Genomic DNA, 23,905 nt, shown 5'->3' on the forward strand with positions numbered 1-23,905 from the left:
GGCACGTGTCATCTTCCTTGTCCAACACGTGCCTCGCAGAAGAAGGGTCCAATGACAGCTTAAAACGTAGGTTTGGATAACTAATAATAACATAAGATAATAAAAAAACAGAACAGACGAGTGTATTATTAATAAATAAAATAAACATAATTATTAGGCAAGCGACTGAAATTGAGTTTCCCAAAGGAATAGAACGAAACTGCAAATTTTTTCAAAACCAAAGATAGGAATTAAAAAAAAAACGTAAAATTACAAATTTTTAAAAAAAATATTATTTTGGAACAAAATATTTCTTTAAAAAGAGAAGAGAAATGCTAGGTAAAATGTAACAACCCATCATATTTCGAAACAATATTTTTTTATTTTTAGCTTGCCTGCATCATAGACTTCTAAAGGTCACTCATCCGGTACTACTCTAAGTTGAGTAGATTTAACTTTGAAATTTTGATGGGTTGTCATAAAAAGATGTTGAATCAACATATAACACCTGCTCTACCGAAATGATATAAAATTATGCATTAATAACTCGTCCGATGTGATAACCTACTGATATCATTTGTACGCACAAAGTGGCCACATAAAATAAAACAAATAAAATCTAGCCAGCTTTCTCCTCTTACGGAGAGATTGTGATTCTAAGAACTGAGCTTTGGTGGGGGGGCAAAAATAGTGGGTGTAAAATGGGAAAGAAGATATTAACATTTACTTGGTGGAGTGAAAGTGAATATATAAGGGGACAACTTTTCAATTTTGGTAAGATGACAAAAAAAATAATAATAATAATAATAAATAAATAAATAAAAGGGCGGCTTTTTACAACAAAAAGTTACTCAACACAAACCCCCTATTGATCCGGTTGCGCAGCCCGTGTCAAGTTTGTGCTTGTGGTGAGACAGACTGATAGTGTGTGAGCGCTCTTTTGGAATTTTGAGGGCATGGAGGGAAGGAAAGTGGTTGTCTCAGCTCTGCAATTCGCTTGCACCGACGATGTATCCACTAACGTCGATAAAGCCGAAAGGTTCATCTTCCTCTTCTTCTTCTTTTTCCATTTCTATGTCTATTTACTTATTAGTTCATGTAATCTGATATAAAAAATAAAAAAACAAACAAACAAACAAACAAAAGAAAAGTGAGACCACCCATTTCTTTACTTGTCCTTATCAATTAAATTTAGGGTCTTGCTATTGATTCAATAACAATTCAGTAACCCATCTGTTTGTGAATTTGATGTTGTGTTCTAATTCCGCAAAATCCTTTTGTGTAATCTAAACGTTTATATTATTTAACTGCTCTACTCTGTATGATTGACAATGAATTCTTAGTGGTGGAATCCAAAAAAAAATTCAGTATAAGATGATTTTTTTTTTTTTTTTTTTTCTTGTAATGTACCCATTGTTGGTCATTGAGGTTATATTTCTATTTTTTTTGGAATGAGCCTGTATAAAGGTTTTGATCCACTACCGAAAACAATAATTTATCTTCGTCAGAGTAGGGGATTTAGGCTTAGTTATCAACTTCTCATACAGTGACTTAACCTACAAACCACTTATTCCCTTTGTTATGAACTGATTTTTTGGTGTCTGAAGATTGTGAATTACTTATTTATGCAAGAATCAAGTTATCCTAATATAGGAACCACTAGGCCCATGGCTCCCAAAGTGGAGGTGAGGGTTCGAGCCCCATAGAGGGGCATTTGTGGGTGTGTGTGAGAGTATTTTTACCTAACGGAAAAAAAAAAAGGAAGAAGAAAAGTTAACCTATAGGACATACCTAATGATAATGAACCTAAAATAGGATATCCCTGATGATAATGAATTAGCAAAGTAATTTATCACTAGATTAACAAAAAAGAAACAATGATCTTGTAGTGAATAATCTGTTATATAAGATGATATACAATTTTCTCTGCATGTAGATTGTATGAAATTGACGTTTTATAGGCTTTGCTACCAGACCAAAACACATCTAGCATCCCGTAATTATGTGGTTTTTAGTGGCTTCTACTGGATTTTGTTATATAATTGTAGATGAATCAATATGAGTAATGGCTAATACATTGAATTTTAATTCGTTGGCAACAAATCAGTATATACTAGGCATGTCGGTAATTATTAAATAATTGCTACTAATAGGGATGGGAATTTCTCTTGATATTTTGTTTTTGTGGCACTGTATCCAGCATTTATAATTCTAATTAATGCAGGCTGGTTAGAGCTGCTCATGGGAAGGGTGCTAACATCATTCTTATTCAGGTTTTTGCTCTTGAAAATTCGAACATGTACTGTTTAAGCTGTTGTAGAATTATCGCATCATGCCCACTTTTCTTTTAGAACATTTTTTCAACACTTATTGTACCTTCTGTATGAATTTTTATGCTTATTATGACTTTAAACTTATCTGTACTTGTGAAGTTCTACCATTCTTGAAGATTGTTTTTAAACTTTTGCTCCAAAATAATTTATCCTTTCTGCAAATTAGAAAATTGAGGAGCCTGGAATTGGTGGACAAGAAGGATTTTTTTTTTTTTTTTTTTTTTAAGAGTTACAGCACATATGGCATGAAGGTCTCCTCTTCAAGCCGAATTCAGGCTGCTGTTATGCGAGAGATCCTAAGAGACTTGTGTGAATAGTTTGGTGGTGTTTTAGTGTCTTTCTTCTTTTTGCTTGCTCTTCTATCTTTTTTAGTGAAGTTTCTGTATGCACTTTGCTTGGATCTACTATAAAATGATGATATCCTAGTGAATTGTGTTTTGAAATGCATGTTCCAAAACTCGTGTACTTCTGTTCCAGGACACTAAATTTAGCAATCCAAAACATGTTTTCCCCTCTTTGCTTTCTGAATTTTCTTCGTATGATGAAACCCCAAAAAATATAGAATTGAGATCTAAAAGTACAGCAATTCATAGTTGAAGATCGAGGAAAGTGCCATAACACACATCAATAGCTCAGGTTTTATAGGATGCACTTGGTCTATATTCTTACATGATATTTTCCAATACAGCGAATTTCCACAAGTGAACAGGGAGTTTGTGGATTCTAATTGTGTTATACTGCAACAATCATGTACTTTTTAAAAGAAGAAATTCTTGCGTATAGCCATCAAAGTTTAACGACATTCTTTCCATCTCCTTTTTGTTCCACATGATGAAAAGATCTGCATTGCAAGTAACATTTATTGTGCTCTTCAATGTCCCATCTACTTCATCCACTTAGTGATTATTGCTACCTGACTTACTTATTCCTCTGTGAATCTTGATATCGTTAAGCATTTATTACTTATAAAAATACATTTTGTAAGCATTTATTGTTCTGCCCTCATGGGTGTGTTCAGGAACTATTTGAAGGTTATTACTTCTGTCAAGCACAAAGAGAGGATTTCTTTCAGCGGGCCAAGCCATATAAGGGTCACCCAACTATTTTGAGGTAGCTGTGCACATTGTAATTGGCTTATGGAGTTTGTTTAGCTAATTAAATGCTTCTGTCTTGTGTTCTAATGAGCCTGGGGTCATTTCCTATCAAAGCAAAAGGGTCATTACCCAAGTTTTGGTCCCCAGTAAATGAGGGTGTATGGGAGGGGTGGATTGGGCACTGACCTAGCTTTGGCACATTGCACTAAGAGGCTGCCTTTGGACTTGAACCAGCATTTTCATGCTTGGCTGCCTGAGCTGTTATCATTGTGTAAAGCAATGGACCTAGCTATTACCTTAGGAGCAAAAAGATGTCTTCACTACCAACTTGATAAACAATTTAATCCAGTAAAACATATTTATATGTCTGTCCATGCCATGCAGGATGCAGAAACTTGCAAAAGAGTTGGGGGTTGTGATACCAGTTAGCTTCTTTGAAGAGGCAAATAATGCCCACTACAATTCAATAGCCATAATTGATGCTGATGGGACTGATCTTGGTCTCTACAGAAAGTCCCATATTCCAGATGGACCAGGTTTATGAAACAAAGGGATATGTTAACTTGATTCTGATATGTTCTATTTAGTTTGATGACAAACTTCTTGTTCTTACCTTCAGGCTACCAGGAAAAATTTTACTTTAATCCAGGCGACACTGGCTTTAAGGTGAATGAAATAATTAAGATCCAAAATTCAAATATATTCTTTGGTGGTAATAAATTTACTTTGACTAGTGAACTTATAATAACTGTGCTGGTGTTGGTAAACAGGTGTTCCAAACTAAATTTGCAAAAATTGGAGTTGGTAAGATTTTTGTTGAATTGTATTTTCAAGGAACTGTTATTTATATTTTGCGCATAGCAATTGTAATATTATTTAGATGACTTGCTTGGCAATTCTTGTTTTTGCGCATAGCAATTGTAATATTATTTAGATGACTTGCTTGGCAATTCTTGTTTGTGCATTGGGTCTAATCATTGCAGTGTGATTATGTTGGCAAGACATGAATAACCGAAAGCTTGTGTTGTTTCATCATCTTACATGCGGAGGTGGTGAAGATAGGGAAGAATAATGCAACTTAAGCATATATTTTGTCTTTTTTGTCAGCAATTTGCTGGGATCAGTGGTTTCCAGAGGCAGCCCGAGCTATGGTTCTTCAAGGTGCAGAAATATTGTTTTACCCTACTGCTATCGGCTCTGAACCTCAAGATGAAGGACTTGATTCTTGTGATCACTGGAAGCGAGTGATGCAAGGGCATGCTGGTGCTAATTTGGTAATTTATAGATTCTGGGAATCTTATTTCAACCTTTGACTTGGTTAATTCTTAGGATTCGTGTCCTGATCCCGATTTACATATTCTTTTTGTATAGTGGATAATTTGCAGCCTGCTTTATTTATATACTTGCTTCCTAGAGCCGATATTTGTCCAACCAATGATCTACCAGTTTTCATTTAGCAACAAAACATTATTATGAAAGACATGGACATGCTTCCAAGCAATCTTTGTTCCCTGTTGTTAATTTGGGCGATTACAGCTACGGACTTGTCGTAGAGTGTGACATTTTCACAATATGACACTAATCGTTTATTTTTTAATATATTTAGGTGCCTCTAGTTGCTTGCAACCGGATAGGGAAGGAGATAATCCCGACAGAGCATGGAAACAGTGAGATCACATTCTATGGCAACTCCTTTATAGCAGGTATTCCATCAATCAAGTTACTGGTTTTGTTAGAGTCAATAGTATGTTCATATCATTATATGCATGTATTTCTATCCCTTAATAGATTTGTTTTGATGTTCATACTTTGATGAACAGGACCTTCCGGAGAAATTGTTGCTGCTGCTGATGATAAAAAGGAAGCTGTTCTTGTAGCAGAATTTGATCTAGCTAAAATCAAATCCAAAAGACATGGCTGGGGGGTATTTCGAGATCGGCGTCCAGATTTATACAAGGTGCTTCTGACATTAGATGGCAGCAACCCCTCACTATGATTCAATGTATCTTAACCTCTTTGTGTCATGCTGTTTAGGTGCTTAAGAGAAATCATTTTATAACATCCATCTCATGCTTTTCTCTTTCTCCTTTTAAAACAGAGGAAATGAAAATATTGACCTTCATAAATATTTTTTACATATAACTGAAGCAAAATTTGAATAAAATATTATTATGTTGTATGTCCGCCTCAAACCTGAAAAAAAGTCTATCAAGCATTATCACTCTTATATGCTGCATGTGGCATGTGTGTTGACTGACTTGCCACTAGGGGATCCCCATCTAGATAATCGCCTATTCCAAACAGCTATATGTATGAACGCATTTAGAACCATCTGATATTGAGATTTCTTGTCAAGTGAGAGCAGTATCAGATGGTCCAGAAATATCTGTCATCCTTGACCCTCTTAGTATATAAGTTAGCACTTAATTGATTTTGGCCCACCATTCTGTTTGTTTTAGTTTTAGAGAAATAATGAGAAGATGAAAACATTCCATGGTGTATGTTATTTGTGGATGACTTAGTTTTAATAGATACTTCTAAGGAAGCCTTAACAACAAACTTAGAAATATGGAGAAAGACATTACAAGCAAAAGGCTTAAAATTTAGTAAAACTAAGACAAAATATATGGTATGTAAATTTGATAAAGTAATAAATGTTGACAATATAAGTATTACAATTTAAGACCAAAGATTTACTCGAAATAACTTTTTTCGTTACCTAGGATCAATAATACAAAAGGAAGGGGAGATAGATGGAGATGTAGTAAGTAGGATTAGAGCAGGGTGGACAAATTGGAGGCAAGCTTGTTGTATCCTTTGTGACAAAAGAATACCAAATAAATTAGAAGGAAAATTCTATAAAACAGTTATTAGACCAGCTATATTATATGGATCGGAGTGTTGGGCGCTGAAAAAGACACAAGAACAATAGGATTAACTAGAAGAGAGAAGATTTATAATGAATGTGTGGGGGAAATACTAGGTATGGTGCCTATAAATGTTAAAATTAGAGGAAGTAGACTTAGTTGGTATGACCATATTCAATGTAGACCTGATGATGCACCTGTTAATAGTGGGAAAGTAGTTTGCCTAGAAGGTAAGCGACAAAGATGCAGACTACAACCAAAACTTACATGGGATGAAATAAATTTTTTTTTTTTTTTTGATAAGTGAAATAATAAATAATGACTAAAAAAATTAAATCTAAGAGAAGACATGGTATAGAATAGAAAATAATGGAAAAAGAGAATTCACGTGGCCGATTCCATCCACACGATGATGATGATGATGATTTTGTTTGCACTTTGCATGCAATTGTTGTAGATATTTGATGTGCAGTTCAGTTAGTGTGTTAGATTCCTTTTTCTTTCTTTTTTATTCAGCATCTTGAAGATTTATAGTACAGATATTTTGTGCTCGTCCACCAGGTAGGATTCATAAGATGAAACAATTAAGAAAAAAATACCGTTAGCATAGAGTTGCAATTTATGATTTAAAAATTTGTATATATGGTTACAGTACTTGATACCATGGATATACTCACTGATACCTTCCACCTAGCAGATGAACCACATGAAGTGGTTGGCATGCAATCTTGGGGATTGGGAGAGCCACATGAAAGCACTGTGGCCTCAGATTGCAACACGTAGAGTTTTTAGCACATTCAATATACTGGTGAAGGTAATAGGAAGTTTCTGATCTTTAGAAGATTTGGGAACTGTCTTGCCATGTGTCTGGTAGAGAATTCTTCTTTTTTCGTCCGTAAGATTATGATTTACTGATTTAGTAGAAGTATCTATACAAAAGTATCTGTCATTGTTTTGTGGTGGTGCTTTTCATGTGATACAGCTGCAAATCGAAGAATCTTTTATTGACCAGAATCAAGGGTTCTTTAGTCTCTGTGTTGGTCCATCCTGTTATGCCTACTTTTCTTATTTTAGCTTGGTAGGTATATTTCCTCATCTATGTTATAGGACGTCCTAGCAAAGCTTTTAGTCTGGAACAAAATTTATTCGTCTTCTTGAATTTTGAGTGGTTTTTTGAACTTCAGTTTAATTTACTCCCATTTAATGATTTTTAAATTGTCTTTTTCTTCTATTTGACGACAAATGGGTAGATCAGGACCACCATGACTGTGTTTTCGACTATTTACATGTGTGCTTTTTGGGCCACATCTAATGAGCCAAAGGCTGGAGCTATTAGTTCTTTCTCATTGGATAAAAAGGTCCTCCCCTGCTGCACATCATGATTTGGATTGTGTTTACTGATGTGTGTTTTTCCAGTATTGTTCACTTATTGGCTCTTTTTTCTCAATGCCAGGGTAAAAACATTCCAGTGTCAACTTCAGTTTCATTTCTTTTTGTGCATTTTTCAAACCCTAATTACTTCCTAGGAATTAGGAATTCCTGAAAGGTGTCTCATGGTGGTCGTCATCATCAGCATCGGCATGATGTATCCCAGCTGAATTTGTGCTTGATTGACGGAACAACCCTTCATTTCCCATCTGTTTTTACTTTTTAATTATTTCATGCTCTTCATGAATCATAACAATTACTGTTGTCCTCATCATCATCCTCTTAATCCTATATGAATGGAGTCGGTAACATGAATTCTTTGTCTCCATTCTTTTGTATTACACACGAATGCATGTGTCTAAACCATCTAGGTCTATTTACATATTCGAGCAGCAGACATGGCAACCAGGTTTTCAGTTTCATGCTCATTTCTAAGACCATGGTACCCTTATTGTTAGTTGATGGCAACACTTGAAGCATTGTCATTAGAGCATAGGCCATGCGACACACACATTCAGACACACATAACATAAGCATTTTCACCTCAACATGGGTCACAGTGGCACACAACAAACTAGTGGGTATGCAAAATGCATCGACTCAAAGAACATTCATGGTGTGCTTGAGGTTGGTTCATCTTTTGTTTTGTGAAGAACTGATATAGAAGGATAAAAAAAGAAAAAGAAGAAGAAGAAGAAGAAAGAAGAAGAAGAAGAAGAAGAAATTACTCAAGGTATATCAACTTGTTAGATTTAGGGTGACTGAATAATGTAAAAAACTCACACTTTTCGATGTATAAGGTTGATGACTCGTTGATTCAAGTTCCCATAGAAAGTTGGGGCGTGACCGATTGAAATGCCTAGGTTAACCGATTAAAATGCTGAGAAACAGAAAATTAAAAATGTGGAAATTCTCAAAAAGATTGAATTTCCATATTCCCGTGGAATGCCAATGCTTTCTTTTATTTGGATTTCATAAAAGAAAGTGAATTTAATGCCAAATGGTTTAAAAAGTGAAAAAGGAGCAAAAAGGAAAAATAAAAAAGAGACCACAAAAACGAAAAGGGTGAAAACCCTACCCAGCACTATTAAAAGGCACAAGAAGACAATGCTTTGTAAATACTATAAATTTAATCTGCTCTAAAACTACTTGGCAAAACGAAAGAAATTATTTGGAAGTGTTCTTAATTATTTGAGATTGTTCTAAAACATCAGAGTCAAATTCTTCTCCCTTTTTTTTTTTTTTTTTTTTTTTAAACTATTTTCTAATTGGAAAATGAAAACAAGAACTTGAAATCTTTTTGCAACTCAGGCATGCAAAATCAATCAAACCCTGATTTTTTTTTCTTCTTCCATTCTATTTGTCAAGAGTTGCCTCCAACGTCACACCTCTATTGATCTCAACAATCTCATTTTCCTTCTTCCCACTTTCCCTATAATCCTCGTCAATACTACCACCATCTATTTCTTCATTTCTTTGTTCCTCATCTTGCTCTTCTTCGTCTTCTTCCTCCTTATCTTCAAGAATCTCATCGTCCGAATGCACGAACCGCAGCTTCAACCGGCCATCTTCCCGGCATGCATGCAGGAACTCCTGTGTCGGGATCCTTACCTCCTTGAGCACGAACCGGCCCTCTTGCCGATAAGACTTGAAGCACACCCAAGGCTTCCCGGTCTTGCCAATACAAGAAATAGGTGGAGGAAATGCTCCTCCACTCATCCTTGACCTCCTCAACTCTCCACACAAATATTCGGATGGCGGCGGTGGCGGCGTATGCTTGGTGGTGGTGGTGGTGGCTCTTCTCTCCTCTTGATTAAGCCAATCATCATTCACGTCACTCTTCAAGTCCTCAACATCACCAGAGCTCTCGAACCCGAGACCTTCCGTGCATAGCTGCAAACTCTCCGAATTCATGGATGAATAGCTGTTGATGTTCCTGGGAGACCCCAGGTATTGTTTTTGATGGGTTGTTGGAGAATAATCAAATGATGGACTCTTGTTCCCTCCATTGTTGTTGTTGTTGTTATGATTGTTCTTGAGGAGGTTTTCGAGTCCGTTTGGTTGCGGGTTGAAATCTATGAGGAATGATGGAGAGGAAAGAGGAAGGGAAGAGGAGGATGAAGAGGAAGAGTGTGGTTTTTCTTTGAAATGCAGTTCACCAAAGATCTCTGTAAAAGAAGAGTCTTCAAGGGGTTTCATAGATTTAATCTGATTCCATGATGTGAGAGAATCAAGAAGTGTTGGATTCTCGGGCAATGGTTTCTCAAAGATGTGTTGAAGGCTTCCACAGGCTGCCATGGCTTGGCTGGCTCTCCTGTATTTTGTTGGATGACGATGATGATGATATTGTTGGAACACACAAAAAGAAAAGGAAAAAAAAAAAAAAAAAAAAAAAAAAAAAAAGAAAAAGAAAAAGAAAAAAAGGAGGCAAAAACAGGTGTTTTAGAGAGAGAAAGAGGAGAGAGAGGCTGAGGAGGATGAGATACACGAGATCGGCATGGATTGGTGATAAAGTCAAGGGAAGTTGCTATTTAATAGGGGATGGAGTTCTGTTTGTGTAATTTCTCTCAGTTGGGAAGTGTGAATAAGATGATGGGTGGTTACAAATCTTGCTATCAATTTTGGTGGTCATTATTTTTAGTGCATATATATAGCTTTATCTTTTAGTCATCATGTAAAAAGATGGCACAAACCCACACAACAATCTCTTATCAACAAAAGATATGTTTCACACCCACAACCTCACAGAAAGCAATGCCCACCCTTTTCTAGTTGCTCGTGGCCTCTATGACTTTATTAGGGTTTCACAAACCCTTTTTCTATGGTGCTGCATAAATATCAAATATTGGCAACTCCAAATTTCCTTCCTCATTCAGACTATTACGGGTCAATTTCGCGTGAAATTTGATCTTAATTTAATTTGTCTGCATCCGAAATTAGGGTTTACTCAATGAGTGAGGATTGACAGTGCCTATTTTAAGGATATTCACAATTTTGGCTTCCACTCCTGTACCTGTCAATGCCAGAGACGCAAGGATATTCTAATCTGATCCTTTTTTTGTTGTCCAGTCTTTTCTGGGAAAATGATTGGAAGCTATTTATCATTACCAATTGATTATCAAATTTTGATATAAAGTAACATCTGATGTGCACTTTCCTGGAAAGTAGCTAGTAACATTCTAGCCACAGGACTCCATTGCTGTGATGGTGTGTGGTACTGCATCAAAAAAAAAATCATATAGCTAACTATGTGGTCCTCATGGATAGGAAGGTACATACATATACTACCACCATTGGCAATTCTCTGAAAAATAAGAAAGACGCATCTTCCTACAATCTCCACAACAGTGCATGTATATGCTAGGCTCCACTTCAAAAAAAAAAGCAGTCGTTCATATCATATATAGGTTATGGGAGATGATATTTCATAGATTGTGGGGTAAAAATAAAACGCACGAAAACAAGTTGGGCGTGTATTTTCCGAAAACAGATTGTTAAAAGTGTTTGGTACCATGGAAATGTCACAACATTAACAGGTTAAAGAAAACAACATTGAAATAAAGAAAAGACTTTTCACAATTTCCAAATCAAACGGGATCTGCTTTGTCACCTTGTGGTAGAATCAATCAGGGCCGTCCTTCAACACCATGCTTCAATTCGCTCTGTACTTAAGTTTATACGGCTTAAATTGCTCATTTCTTTGCTCTTTTTAACTGGTCCGACTACCAGATCTACAGGTTGCTGCCCCTTAATTTTTCCAGCACCTGTGCTAAGATTTGGATTACTTGATGGGCCGATTTTGCTCACACTGATGTCCTCCTGAACCCTAGTTTTTGGACCATCAACCGTACCTGCTGCTTCTGTTTCATAAATGGTGGTTTCAACTTGCAAACAAGAATCACAATCTCCATATGGTTCCTCAACAGAAGTCGAATCACTATAAGCTTCACCATCAGTTATGCAATCAAGTTCATTCGAGTCAGAATCATTTTCTGGAACAGGTTCTTCAGCAATAAAGACCAGCTCTGTCTCTTCATTTTCTTGCGCAGTATTTTCTACACAGCGCTGTGAAGGACTCTGGTGTCCATTCTCATCAGAAGGCTCTGGGCAGGAAGCAGCTGGTTCTATCATGGAATCTTCTCTTTCTCGTAGTGTCTTCACAATGAGTGTCTTGAGGAAGTTCATCACTCGAACTGCATACATCAGTGCAGTCAATGGATCAGCCATCTGCAATCAATAAACAAGCCATAAAAAACTGTCAACAAACCAACCATTGGGTAGATCTGCATCTGCACTGCTGCCATATTTTCTCCAGAGTCAAGCAGAATATATGCCATGAACAGTTGAAAATCATTTGACAAAATCAGTTTGGTGAATCCCATTCGTTTAATCTGGTTTAAAGTACCGGTATACCTTTCTCATGGTGGTTTTCTAAGAAGCACGGACACGGGTACGATATGGCAAATTTTTAAAAAATAGGACACGGACACGGCATGGTTACGGCAATAAAATAATAATATAATTTTTTATTATATATATAAAAAATAAAATTTTGCTCAATTAATACACACACACACACACACATTAATACAGATAAGTCATTTAACTTAGGCCTAGTGCCCAAATTTCATTATAATACATAAATATATTTATATAATCTACAAAAGAAGATAAGGAAGCCCAACACACAATCTTTGTGGCCAAACACAATCTTGGCATGTAAGATGTGTGGCCAAACAATCCGCAAAAGAAGATAAAATGGAATCCTTCTCTCTCTTACTCTGTTTCTACACCATCTCTATGCTCCATTGCTCCCTCACTTCCGCCCACTTCTCCCTCCGCCCTCCATCTCTCTATTTCATCCCTTTCATCACTTTTCAGATCTGATCAGTGATTCTTTTTTGCTCTTCATTCTTTATTCCATCACTTTTCATATACCCACATGAACTATCAAAACCAATCTTCTACTTACTGATTAGATCTGGCTCCTCCTCCATCTTCTTCCTCTATATTTTAAAAACTAAAGTCCTCCAGCATGTCGCAGCGGTGTCAGCAGCGTGTCCAATGTATTAAATTTTAAAATAAAAAATTGGACACCGGTGAGGAGCATCAGACGCGCGTGTCCAACACTGGTATGGCTGCTTCATAGGTGGTTTTGGTCTTAACTCCCAAGCCCTAGGTCAATGTTTAGAGAGGAAAGAAAAAATCTGGTTTAAAGTAGAATTCCGCTGTTCGTACTATGTATGTCCTCCACATATTGTCGTCTACGTTTAGATAACTTGCAAAGTACTTAAGATGCCGTTCAGTGTATTGGTTTAAGATGTAAAAACGGATCCTTCTTTTATGACCCCTTTTCTTATACAAAAACAAGATTTTAGAAAGTGTTTTATTTATTTAAAAAAAAGAAGGGAAAACAAACATAGATTAATTAATAAAGAAGTACAGCAAGAATTTATAACCCACTCTGTCAAGATATGCAAGAGATGCAATTGGTGGAAAAACCTCATTTACCATTCTGGATTACAATAAAGATTGAATAAAAAAGGCTAAAAAAAGACTTGCAGAAGGAAACTTCGATCACAAAATAACACTGAGGTGTTTAGATGACCACACAAAATATTGAGTCCATCCACTGCATCTTACATAGCATTCAACATGAATGGGCTCTGTAAAATACAGTATCACTATCACTGTACCAACTAGAATATAGTTTACTTAATTGAAACTAATTGCCCATATTCAAAAGGTATGTTAAATGAAAATAGGATCTTTTAGATACAATGGACATGGTCCTTACAAACCCTATATGAGACGCATTGCAATTATTCGAATTCCATGAGATATAAAATGCCATAATTGTTTAATAATAAGAAAAGAAAACTACATTTTTTTTTTTTTAATTCTTTTTTTTTTTTTTTTTTTTATGGCTATAATGTCTCTTGGCACCAAAATTCTTTTCGAACTCACCTGTGTCATGTTCGGTGCAAACACAGTTGCAATGTTGTGTGCATTCATCTTGTTCAGATGTTCCCATTGGACAACATCAGCCATCAGATTGATGGCCCAATTAAATAGAGCAGCTTCTGTTGGGGGTAAACGCCTCACAAGTGCAGTACAATCATCTTCTGACTGGGACTGCATTACCTCCTCAGGCGAAAGAGAATCCAATATCCCAGTTGGGAGTTCTCTGAACCAAGCCTGCAGAATCAAATAAACTTTATGTTGAAATAGTACGCAAACCATTTTCTTCAAATATGCAAAATGCACCACGGGCATTCTAATAAAAGTGATGCATCGGAGATGTCTTAAAGCAGATAGTTGGGGGATCAAAGCCCAAGTTGTTTCCTAAAATATTTAACGTGTGTCAATCTTGATAATACAACCAAAAAAAAAAAAAATGCGCAAGGCAATTTGGTGTAAGAGTGTCTTCTTGTCATGTGTGCTATGTGAACCAATAATCCATAAGTAACTAGGATTATTAGAGGCAATCACTTGATCGCCACACAGTAACTATTGCAAGAAGACAAGTTAGTGTTCCTCCCAAGCATCATGGAATTGATGACCATACCATACATTCAGCACCAGATTCAGTAGATAAGAAGCATAATCTTGATGCATTTGGCTCATAGATTCTACAACAAAGATACTTCCCAAAGTTTGAGAAGAGGGAAAAAAAATCAAGCCTTTTTGTCATGCTTATTTACTATCATTTGAATTGCAATAGATTAATATGAAACTAGGCTTAATATATAGAAATAAATAAATCAATCACATTTACACCTTTTGTCTTCATTAAAATCAAGATAAGATGTCCTCAATTAGATAACTGGCCAATAATGATATTCTGCTCCAACAATTTACTGTACCACACCATCATCATCATCATCGCCTTTGTCCCATATGAATGGGATTGGCCACATGAATTCTCTTTTTCCATTCTTCCTATTACAAACCATGCCCCTTGCAATATTTAGCTTTTAAAAATCCTTTTTAACTACTTCCTCCCATATAAGTTTTTGCGGTCCTCTGTCTCTTATTTTCTAGGCACACAACCCTTCCTCTCCTAACCGGTGCATCTTCCGCTCTACGTTGTATATGACCATACCACCTAAGACTACTTTCTTTAATTTTATTACTAATAGGAGCTACTCCCAGCTTATCCCTCTCCTATTCGTTACTAATCCTCTCTCTTCTAGACTTATAGTTACTCGTATCATCCATTGTAGCATCCTCATTTCCGCTACATGATTGTTCTTGTTTCTTTTTGAACGCCCAACACACTTCTCCATACAACATAGCTGGCCTAATAACCGTCCTGTAGAGTTTTTCTTTCTATTTATTTGAGATTCGCTTGCCACATAAGATGCAACTAGCTTGCCTCCATTTTGTCCATTTTACTTTAATCCTACTTACTATATCACCATCTATCTCTACATCTTCTTGTAATATTGAACCCAAATAGCGAAAGTAATTATTTTGAGTAAATATTTGGTCTTGAATTTTAATATTTATATTATCTTCTTCAGTTGCTTTATCAAATTTCTCATATACTCTGTTTTAGTTTTACTAATTTTTAGACCTTTTGCTTCTAAAGTTTTTCTCCATGTTTCTAATTTGTTGCTAAAATGCAACAGATTGCATTATTAGTGCATGCGGCATCCACATATATCTGTATATAAATAAGAGTAAATACATATAAGAATACAAAAGGGGGTGCAACCAATGCACATGCAATATATATAACAGCAACCAAAAATACAATCATCCATTGAAAAGCTCAGAGTCAGTGAACTTTCCTAGGAGCAGAAGCTTTAACTAACAGATTTCAATTTACAGATAGACTGGCAACTCTACATTCTAAAAGTCATGACAGTTTCTTTCCTTCCAAGCACACCACATCAGACACAAGGTCATTATATCTTATTCTTGCCTAACTCTTTTCCACAGCCTTCCTACTAGTAACCAAATAAATCAACAACCAAGCACAGCATGGTCCAGAGAATGAAAAACAAAGAAAGCAGGAAACACCAAAGTCTAACCATCTCATACTAAATCAATAATTGATTAACAGTCTTCTCTGCTTTCTTATGCACCTAGAACCAATTTAGGAACCTTTTTTCCCCAAAGCCCGGAATATCAACAGTCAATATTCCCACCAAAGCTGCAGTAAAATGGAAAGAGACGATTGGAAAGGCAGTTGACACATCAAATGCCTTTCCAAGGAATCTTTGCATTCCACCACACACACAATAATACTTTATAAATTGTATAGACTACAGACTATTATAGATATAAGAAATATTTTACAGAATTAAATTTCTTTCTGCTTTTCCGACAGGACTTTTCTTTGTCCAAAGAGCGGACCCCCGCAAGATCCGAAGGAGTGATCTCACCAACTGATAATTATATAATAATAGTAGTCAGAGGGTAATTCATTGACAAAGCCTCTTTCGCGCATCGGTTGTTCAATCTGCATCAGCGTCAGTATTCGTAGGACGAATTGCCTACACTAGTCTATTCCTCGTGTGTGGGAATGTTAATCAATCATCTTGCTTGTTGGGTTGCCCGCTCTTTGGAATTTCTTCTTCAGGTCTGTCGGACCTCTTTTTCATACTTATTAGCAATCCTGTCTCCAACAGCGCCTCGGTCACAGGAATAGACAAATCACGAGCTACACTTAATTAACACTAACGATAGCCCAACAAATGTAGTAATAAATCCTTGAGCTGGCTTGGAACTCTTCACCTTTTATATTTGTACAGAAAAGTAGCATACACTTCTTGTTTTCTTTTTGATCTACATGCACCAACGTGTATATTTTTCAATCTCGCCAATATTATATGCTTGAATGAAACTGAAGTGTATCATCAAGTAATGTTAATTTTTAAGTGGTAGGTATGATCCTTTTATGCATAAAAACAATCCATATGATGGTTACCAGATGTATAAAATACACCTAATCATTTGGGATTAGTTTGCTGTCTGCACGATATCCCATTGACATTTTCCAAAAGGAAAAATCATTATTAATGATTGATAAACAATTTTCTCCAATCAAATGAAAAAGTGCAATACATTCCAAGGTTTAATTTATACTGGATTGCACATTTCCTTCACTTTCATATTATAATTAGATATGAAACAAATGGGTAGAAACAAGTATACAATGTAGGTTCATAAAATGCAACTGAATTGTACTAATCAAGAACCAACAAAAGGCACGCCCCCCCCCCCCCCCCCCCCAAAAAAAAAAATTTCATATATCATACACAATTGTAACCATAGTTTAGTACTTTAGTACATCCCTGTAGCTGAATTTAAATTTGTTGAAGCCAAGATTTAACAATAAGGAATTAAGGCTGAGCTCTGATTGATAATATAAATAGATAGCCAAACACCCTAAGTCAGTAATGACAGAGAAGATATATATACTTTAAAATAAATAAATACATAAAGAATTGAACTGTGATTGTATTGCAAAGATATACCTTGATAAGACCCGCCAAACAGTGTACATCAATTCCTTCTGGAACCACTCCCCTGTTTAATTGATCCCTGACACACTCTTCTTGGCTGTTTTCTGCATTGATTCTGAAAATCCCTTCCGCCTGCACATGTGAATTCAGAAGTTCAACAGAATTTATAAGGACATTGAACTCTATAACATAACCAAGATTCTAATTAACAAAGCTTTTAACCAAACAATCAGGGGTTACATGAATGATATCTCGCGATTTTCAGTACATTTCAATTTGAGAGAAATTTTCTATTTCTTTTTTATTGGGTGAGGAGGGGACGCACCTGTAGGCCACCTTGAGCATACAACTGTCTTTGCATCAGGAGAAGTATAGTTGGGACAATGTTCCCTATAGGGTCATAAGACAACTGCATGGATTCCGTGGAAACTCCAAAAACAGTAGCACTACAAATGAAAAATTAAGGTTAATAAAAATTCACACAAAACAGTTGGCAATATGCTAGTACAACAGTTGAATAATTACAAGCAAGGTGAAGTGCTGATGTGGAATGGTTACAAATCTTTTGCAACTCCAAGGCAACACATCATATAATACATCTTGATGACTGCATGAACTAAGTTAATGCGGGTTCCATAAAATTGAATGAATAACTTATTAGCTTGCTATTTGTTGGACTATCTATAAGCTTGCATCAGCCTGCCAGAGAAATGACAAAAAAAAACCCCATGGGTCTATCCTGGAATCAGATAATTGTCGAATATAGTGGCACAGTTCTGCATTCCAGTGGCAGAATTATGGCCCGAGCCTTTCAAATGCCATATCCCATTGTCAGAATTCTATATCAATTCTTCCACGAGCCTCGAAAAGCATTTCCACATGCAATGCCTTAAAATGTATAAGCATCATTCAACATTTACAACTTTTTTTAGGAATTTAACTAGGAACAACTTTATATTGCATAAACCATAAAACTTTAAAAAAAAAATTGAAACATCAAAAAGAAAAATCCTTTCCAAATTCTCTGCAACAAGAGCAACTTTCAACAGCATTCCCATGAATCAGTAAACAAAACCCAACAATCAAGTGCAACAAAACATTCACAATTTCAAAGACTGCGCAACACAATAGACTGGAACATCAAAAAAAGTAAAGCACATTCCGAAATTTCCACTAATCAGATTAACATCCATCAATCAACATTCCAAAAATCAACGCCAAAAAAAAAAAAAAAATTTAGAGCAAGAAATTCAGCATTTCAAGAATTGGGTTAGCCATAATAAAACATCAAAATCAAAACCCCATTCAGAATTTCCACAAAGAGTGAATGTACCTGGCACTAGGGGCCCTCCTGGGCACTTCAGGCTCAAACTCAACAGGCAAACCCAAGAACCCATCAAACCTATCGAACGTAACGTGCGCAACATGGCGCACATTAGTGGGCCACCCGATCTCCATAGCACAAATCTCCTCCCTATCAGTCTTGCAAGCAACCCAAAAGGACTTCCTGAAGAGGGTCACCAGAAGGGCCAACAGAGACAACTCCTGATCCCCGTTTTTGTTTGTCTCCTTCACTTCATCCCTTGTGTCACACTCCCTAACCCTAACCCTAGAATACCCCTCCTCTTCTTCATCTACGGACTGGGTTTCGAACCACGCGTCATTGTGTGTTGGTGTAGGTAAGGATAGGGAAGAAGAAGAAGAAGAGGGTGAGGAGTGGAGGACCTCTGTCATGGCTGTCAAACGAACTAGGGTTTCGTTTTCTTTTTTGTGAAAACTGATTAGAAAATTATTATTTGAGATTTTTCGGAGATTAAAGAATCAAAAAAGATGTTTGTGGAAGAGAGAGAGTGATTTGAGAAAAAATCAGAGGGAAAATTCGAAGGCGGCAGAGCGGGATTGGATGAAATATGATGAACGTGAGAATCATGAAGTTATACTAATATTATTTTTTGTGTTGCTGGTATGCACCGGCTTTTGTTGGGCATTGATGTAGATTTGGATGGGGCGTTGAAGGAGCAGTGGGGAGAGAGAGGGAGAGGGAGAGAGACAGAGACGAGAGAGCCTTCTCTCAGTTCTCTCTATTAATTTGTTTGGTTTTAAAATTTAACCAGTGCTAGCTGGAGGTTTGGCTCCAAATGAATTTTGTACTTTGCTACGGAGGCCCACGCTTGCCCAACATTTTAACCGATGTTGGTTTCACTTTTAATAAATTCCATGGCCAGGATGCATTAACTGAAATGCTTGATCCAAAAAGCATTTTTTTATTAACTTTTGCCTACCATAAAGTGTGTGGGGGCATTATTATTATTATTATTATTATCATCATCCTAATTCAATATAGATCGAGTCAGTTACATAAATTATTTTCTCCTATTACATTTCATTAAACTTTCTTATTATAAGTCAATTCACCTCCTATATTTTATCATTATTATTATTCTTGGCTTTATAGCTTATACCAACCAAACAAGTATAAAATTTAGTTATTTTTTATTTTATTTTTAAATTTATAAGAAAATTTCTATATAATGTCCCGCTAAAATTTAAATTTCTAAAATTATCTCCTAGAGTTTTCTTTCTTCTCTTTTTTGCTCTTAAAATTCATTTGATTTCCTTAAAAATAAAAAAAGATTAATTTTTTCTTCTTCAATCAAAGTCTAATTTTTTTTTTTTTTTTTCCTTTCAAAGTTTTCATTTTTCTTTCCTATTTTTGTTTTCCTACTTAAAATAATTATTTGACTTTCGAATGATATATAGTACCTAATATTTTATCTCGTATCCTTAATTAAATTTCTTACCCTAATTTATGAAGTTAATGGGTGGTATAATTTTCATGCATAACTTTCAAAACACAAAGACCTACAACTATATTCAATGAAAATATGAATTAATAAACAAAGTTCTAGTTCTTATATTAATCAAGTTCTTATCATTTGAACAATCTATATTTGCCATGTTTGTTGAATATATATATATATATTTAATCTTTTTTCATTATGACTCCGTTTATTTCGATATAAAATATCTTACTTAAAAAATATTTTCCTTTATGTTAGGTAAAATATTGTTTTTTATTTTTATTTTTTTATGTTTGACAGGTCTAGGTTGAGGTCGAGAGTCTATCAGGTGGGTAGTATAAAATAACTTGTTGAAAATTGATGGGTAAATTATTATTTTTAAGTTCTAATATTTTTTTCTTTGACAACTAACACAAAAAAATTTATAAATAAAATAAAAAAATAAAATATTTTACATCCAAACAAACATTGCTTGTAAGTCATATCTTCTACTCAATTAAATTCGGTCATCCTCTTTGTCTCTTATATGAAAATCATTCTTCCTCACCTCATGTGTTCATCTTCTATACATAAATGTTGAATATGCTCATATCGCTTAAGTCTACTCTCTCTTATTTTCTTGTCAATAGGTGTTGCACCTAATCTCCCCCCTAATCGTTTGATTATTGTGGGGGCAAAAATCTCCCCTTCCAATTAAGATAAGACACGTCAGCATATAAGGGGACCATCACAAGTATTGAGACTATACAACTTTCATATTGGGCTTCTACAAGAAGTTTGGGGCGGGTCAACTAATCACAATGGGCTGAACTCATTAAGAAGGTCCGAGATGATGAGACCCGAGCCCATATACGAGTATATTACTAAACTCATTTTAGTAATAGTTCTATTAGAAGAAGAATTATAATTTATGGAAACCAAATAATGTAAATTCTTGTTATAAGGAAAGTATGATGTAATTAAGATTCTTAAGGGACAAGCAATACGAGTCTTAAAAGGAATCCATTAAGGTTTTTGCTATATAAAAAGTGCTCAGGACCCTCAAGAGAGGAGGGAGAGAGAAAAAGGGCAAGACCCTAAGAATAGAGATCCAATTCTCATCAACAGAACTACGTTCCGGCCTGATTTTCAATATTATTATTTGAATTTTTGCACCTACAATTATTAATCCTATATTTCTAAGCTATTCCTACCATCCAATTTAACAACCACATTTTCCACATTCTGTACCATAAAACATAATCGATTTAATCAATAATCATTGTCCTATATACTTTCCCTTTTAATTTATTTGGCATCCGTTTTCCACTTGGTCTAATTAGCCGGTTCAATTCATTCTTCTACTTACATCGTTGTCAATCTCTCTACCGTGATGATAACCTCATCCCTTATTATTTTGGCCACCTTCTTTATTTAATTTCTATTATAACTAGTCTTCTACTAACAGATCAATAGATCTTAAATATATAAGTCAAAACCATCTAAGTTATTTTCTCGAATTGTCTCACCAATAAGTGTTACACCTAATTTTCCTCTATACTTTAATTAATGACTCTATCTCTTCTAATCATTCCACATCCACTTTTAACTTTCTCACTTATGTTTACATGAAAGGGTTGTTCTTTTATTTATTTATTTTTACTTTTTTATATTCTAATCATTCCCTGCATCCATTTTAACTCTCACTTCTGTTTACATGAAGGGGTTGTTCCTTTTTTTTTTTTTTTATTTTTTTTTTTTTTTTGGATTTTTTTATGGTACAAAACTCCGCTTCATAAAACATAGTTGATTTAATAGCAGTTCTATAAATTCTATAAATTTTCGTTTTATCCTATCTGTTATATCCGGATGCAAAAATAATTATCTCCAATTTATAGAATTCCATATCATACATGGTAGTTTTTCTGTATTTTATGGATGCAGGATGAACATATTTTAATGTAATGACATGAATATGTTATCCCTATTTTTAGGAGAAAAGGATAAAATTAGAACCAAATAAACACAATGAAGTTATGAACAAATAAATAGGTATAAATTATTACATCAGTTTTTATTCAAAGTATTGATCTACTCGTATGAAATAAGAACCACTAGATGGTGATTTTTATTTTATTTTATATACTAGTAGTACTTTTCTATTAAAATAACAATATTTTAATTCTCATTGGAGCATTTTCTTTTTATTTTTGACCAATCATTTGTATGGATCTAATCGATAAAATTAGAGTCAGAGTACTTATTTCTTTTCCAAATTATGGGAGTGAACTTGGTTACTATTTTATAAGTATCTCATCATTAGTCAGATAAGGAGAGATTGTGAAACCAGTGAGATTGTTGGCATTACAAAATATTGATCAACCATAACACATACACATTCTTGATTCAACCATAACAAAGTATTTTATTAGTACTACTGATTCAACCATAACACATTCTTGGGAGGGAACATACAATACACATACACTATACATTTCTTAAGCAATTAAAATATCCATCTCCGATTTATTTTCCTGATCTACCACATCAAGAAACACAGGATCAACAACGATGTGACTATCCACGTGGACCTTAAACTTGTGGTCCCACCACAACACCTTAGCCGCGCCCTCGATATCCACAGTGGCATCCAGAGCCATCTCTCGGCGGCGTAGGTCGGCGAGGAACTGGGCGGCGTGATGGGCCAGCCCGAGGCCGCTGAGCTTAGCCGGGAGGTGGAGGACCTGGCAGGAGCACGCTGGTTGGGAGCCGGCGCTGACGCAAGCGGAGCCGATGAGGGAGCCGGCGTAGAAGATAGACATCTCGGTGGACTGGTAGTGGATGGGGACGATGTTGGGGTTGGTGACGTGTACGGTGAGCATGAGCTCGGCCTCGGCGTCGAGAGCAGCAAGGTTCGGCTTGAAGGAAGTGAGGGTGATTGATATTACGTGGAACTTGGGGTCTCTCGGCTTACAAGTGATAATCGCCGTCGTAGCTGTGGCGGACGCCGCCCCGATTAGGGCGGAGGTCCAGCTCCATTTTACATTTTTACCCATGAGATCCAATCAAAATTGCGGCTGCTTCTGGATTGCAGAATTAAAAGAGGCGGCCTTGGTTATAGAATGGATGGTTGGAGAGAGACGATGTAAGAAGCGTGTGGACTTTGGTCTACTGAGGAGGTTGATGAGATGACGCTTATGTCCCTACCTTTTTAGTTTTGTATTTCTAATATCAGTAAATTACGGAGTATTTTTTTATCATCATTAGACAAATTACACGTAGATTATTCAACCTTAATTATTTTGACTTTTTTTTTTTGGAGGTTTGGGGTGTATGCTTAGTAACATTCTTTAGTATTTTTTTTCCGTCAAATTTGTTGGTCAAATTTTATAAAATGATAATTTTATTGTATAAAATATAATATAATATAATGATATAATTGTTTTTTCAATTATTTTTCATAGTTTGCCAACAAATTTAGGAAATGTCAACGTTCATATAGCCGTAACAATCCTCAGGACGGTTAGTTTACTTTATTCTAATATTGATGGTGGAGGAACCAGAAGGATTAAGAGCGACTTCCAATATTAATAATTAAAAAGCACTCTATTTTTTTATCCTAACTTAAAATTTTAAAACAAAATAGTAGCATTTTATAGTTTTTTTTATTTTTATTTTTTATTTTTTTATTTTTTAAATCCAAATAAAAAAATTGTTCTTTTAAAAATACTTCCATCACTTAAGCAAGTTGGATGTATCAAAATTATAACATTCTTAATTATAATCAGGTCATTTTGAGAAAATATGCTTCCGGTTGATATGTTTTCCTAAATTATGTTGTATGGCTGATAGCTCGACTATAAAGAACGTTTTCGTGAGCCCTATTTTGGGGCTTACATAAATTTTTGTGTGTACTTAAATTTGCAGATTGCCGTTTGAAATAACATA

The 23,905-nt window shown here is 35.4% G+C and overlaps 4 protein-coding genes across 4 annotated transcripts; 1 reads left to right on the forward strand and 3 right to left on the reverse strand.

The window, feature by feature from the left end:
• Positions 1–829: 829 nt before the first annotated feature.
• On the forward strand, positions 830–8,952 carry LOC132270484 (N-carbamoylputrescine amidase). Its single transcript, XM_059771666.1, has 9 exons — positions 830–1,018; positions 2,204–2,252; positions 3,331–3,422; positions 3,791–3,942; positions 4,026–4,072; positions 4,177–4,210; positions 4,514–4,680; positions 5,013–5,109; positions 5,227–8,952. The coding sequence occupies exons 1-9, from the start codon at positions 936–938 to the stop codon at positions 5,400–5,402; spliced, it is 897 nt and encodes a 298-aa protein (XP_059627649.1). The 5' UTR covers positions 830–935; the 3' UTR covers positions 5,403–8,952.
• On the reverse strand, positions 8,755–10,197 carry LOC132270483 (protein FANTASTIC FOUR 2). The gene has a single exon (XM_059771665.1). It carries the CDS (start codon positions 9,997–9,999, stop codon positions 9,058–9,060), a length of 942 nt encoding a protein of 313 aa, XP_059627648.1. The 5' UTR covers positions 10,000–10,197; the 3' UTR covers positions 8,755–9,057.
• Positions 10,198–11,141: 944 nt separating this feature from the next.
• LOC132270482 (rho GTPase-activating protein 5-like) lies at positions 11,142–19,296 on the reverse strand. Its single transcript, XM_059771664.1, has 5 exons — positions 18,511–19,296; positions 17,503–17,623; positions 17,190–17,309; positions 13,669–13,899; positions 11,142–11,928 (listed from the first exon to the last, which is right to left on the reverse strand). Exons 1-5 carry the CDS (start codon positions 18,909–18,911, stop codon positions 11,341–11,343), a joined length of 1,461 nt encoding a protein of 486 aa, XP_059627647.1. The 5' UTR covers positions 18,912–19,296; the 3' UTR covers positions 11,142–11,340.
• A 3,059-nt stretch (positions 19,297–22,355) lies between these two features.
• LOC132270486 (uncharacterized) lies at positions 22,356–23,138 on the reverse strand. Its single transcript, XM_059771668.1, has one exon. The coding sequence runs from the start codon at positions 23,011–23,013 to the stop codon at positions 22,456–22,458; it is 558 nt and encodes a 185-aa protein (XP_059627651.1). The 5' UTR covers positions 23,014–23,138; the 3' UTR covers positions 22,356–22,455.
• Between the last annotated feature and the right edge of the window lie 767 nt (positions 23,139–23,905).

Source organism: Cornus florida, unplaced genomic scaffold, assembly GCF_030987335.1.
Source record: "Cornus florida cultivar Cherokee Brave unplaced genomic scaffold, ASM3098733v1 CherokeeBrave_3.0.0_Hap2_Chr08, whole genome shotgun sequence".
Taxonomy (NCBI): Eukaryota; Viridiplantae; Streptophyta; class Magnoliopsida; order Cornales; family Cornaceae; genus Cornus; species Cornus florida.

What these genes read in the sequence shown, in the direction of transcription:
- LOC132270483 (XM_059771665.1), bottom strand. Translation starts at nt 9,999, where the DNA reads ATGGCAGCCTGTGGAAGCCTTCAACACATCTTTGAGAAACCATTGCCC.
- LOC132270482 (XM_059771664.1), bottom strand. Translation starts at nt 18,911, where the DNA reads ATGACAGAGGTCCTCCACTCCTCACCCTCTTCTTCTTCTTCTTCCCTA. An exon ending in AGGAGGGCCCCTAGTGCCAG is followed by an intron (nt 17,624 to 18,510) that starts GTACATTCACTC and finishes TTTCATTTGTAG; the next exon opens with TGCTACTGTTTTTGGAGTTT. An exon ending in ATGCTCAAGGTGGCCTACAG is followed by an intron (nt 17,310 to 17,502) that starts GTGCGTCCCCTC and finishes TCACATGTGCAG; the next exon opens with GCGGAAGGGATTTTCAGAAT.
- LOC132270486 (XM_059771668.1), bottom strand. Translation starts at nt 23,013, where the DNA reads ATGGGTAAAAATGTAAAATGGAGCTGGACCTCCGCCCTAATCGGGGCG.
- LOC132270484 (XM_059771666.1), top strand. Translation starts at nt 936, where the DNA reads ATGGAGGGAAGGAAAGTGGTTGTCTCAGCTCTGCAATTCGCTTGCACC. An exon ending in CAGGCGACACTGGCTTTAAG is followed by an intron (nt 4,073 to 4,176) that starts GTGAATGAAATA and finishes GTTGGTAAACAG; the next exon opens with GTGTTCCAAACTAAATTTGC. An exon ending in ATTTGCAAAAATTGGAGTTG is followed by an intron (nt 4,211 to 4,513) that starts GTAAGATTTTTG and finishes CTTTTTTGTCAG; the next exon opens with CAATTTGCTGGGATCAGTGG.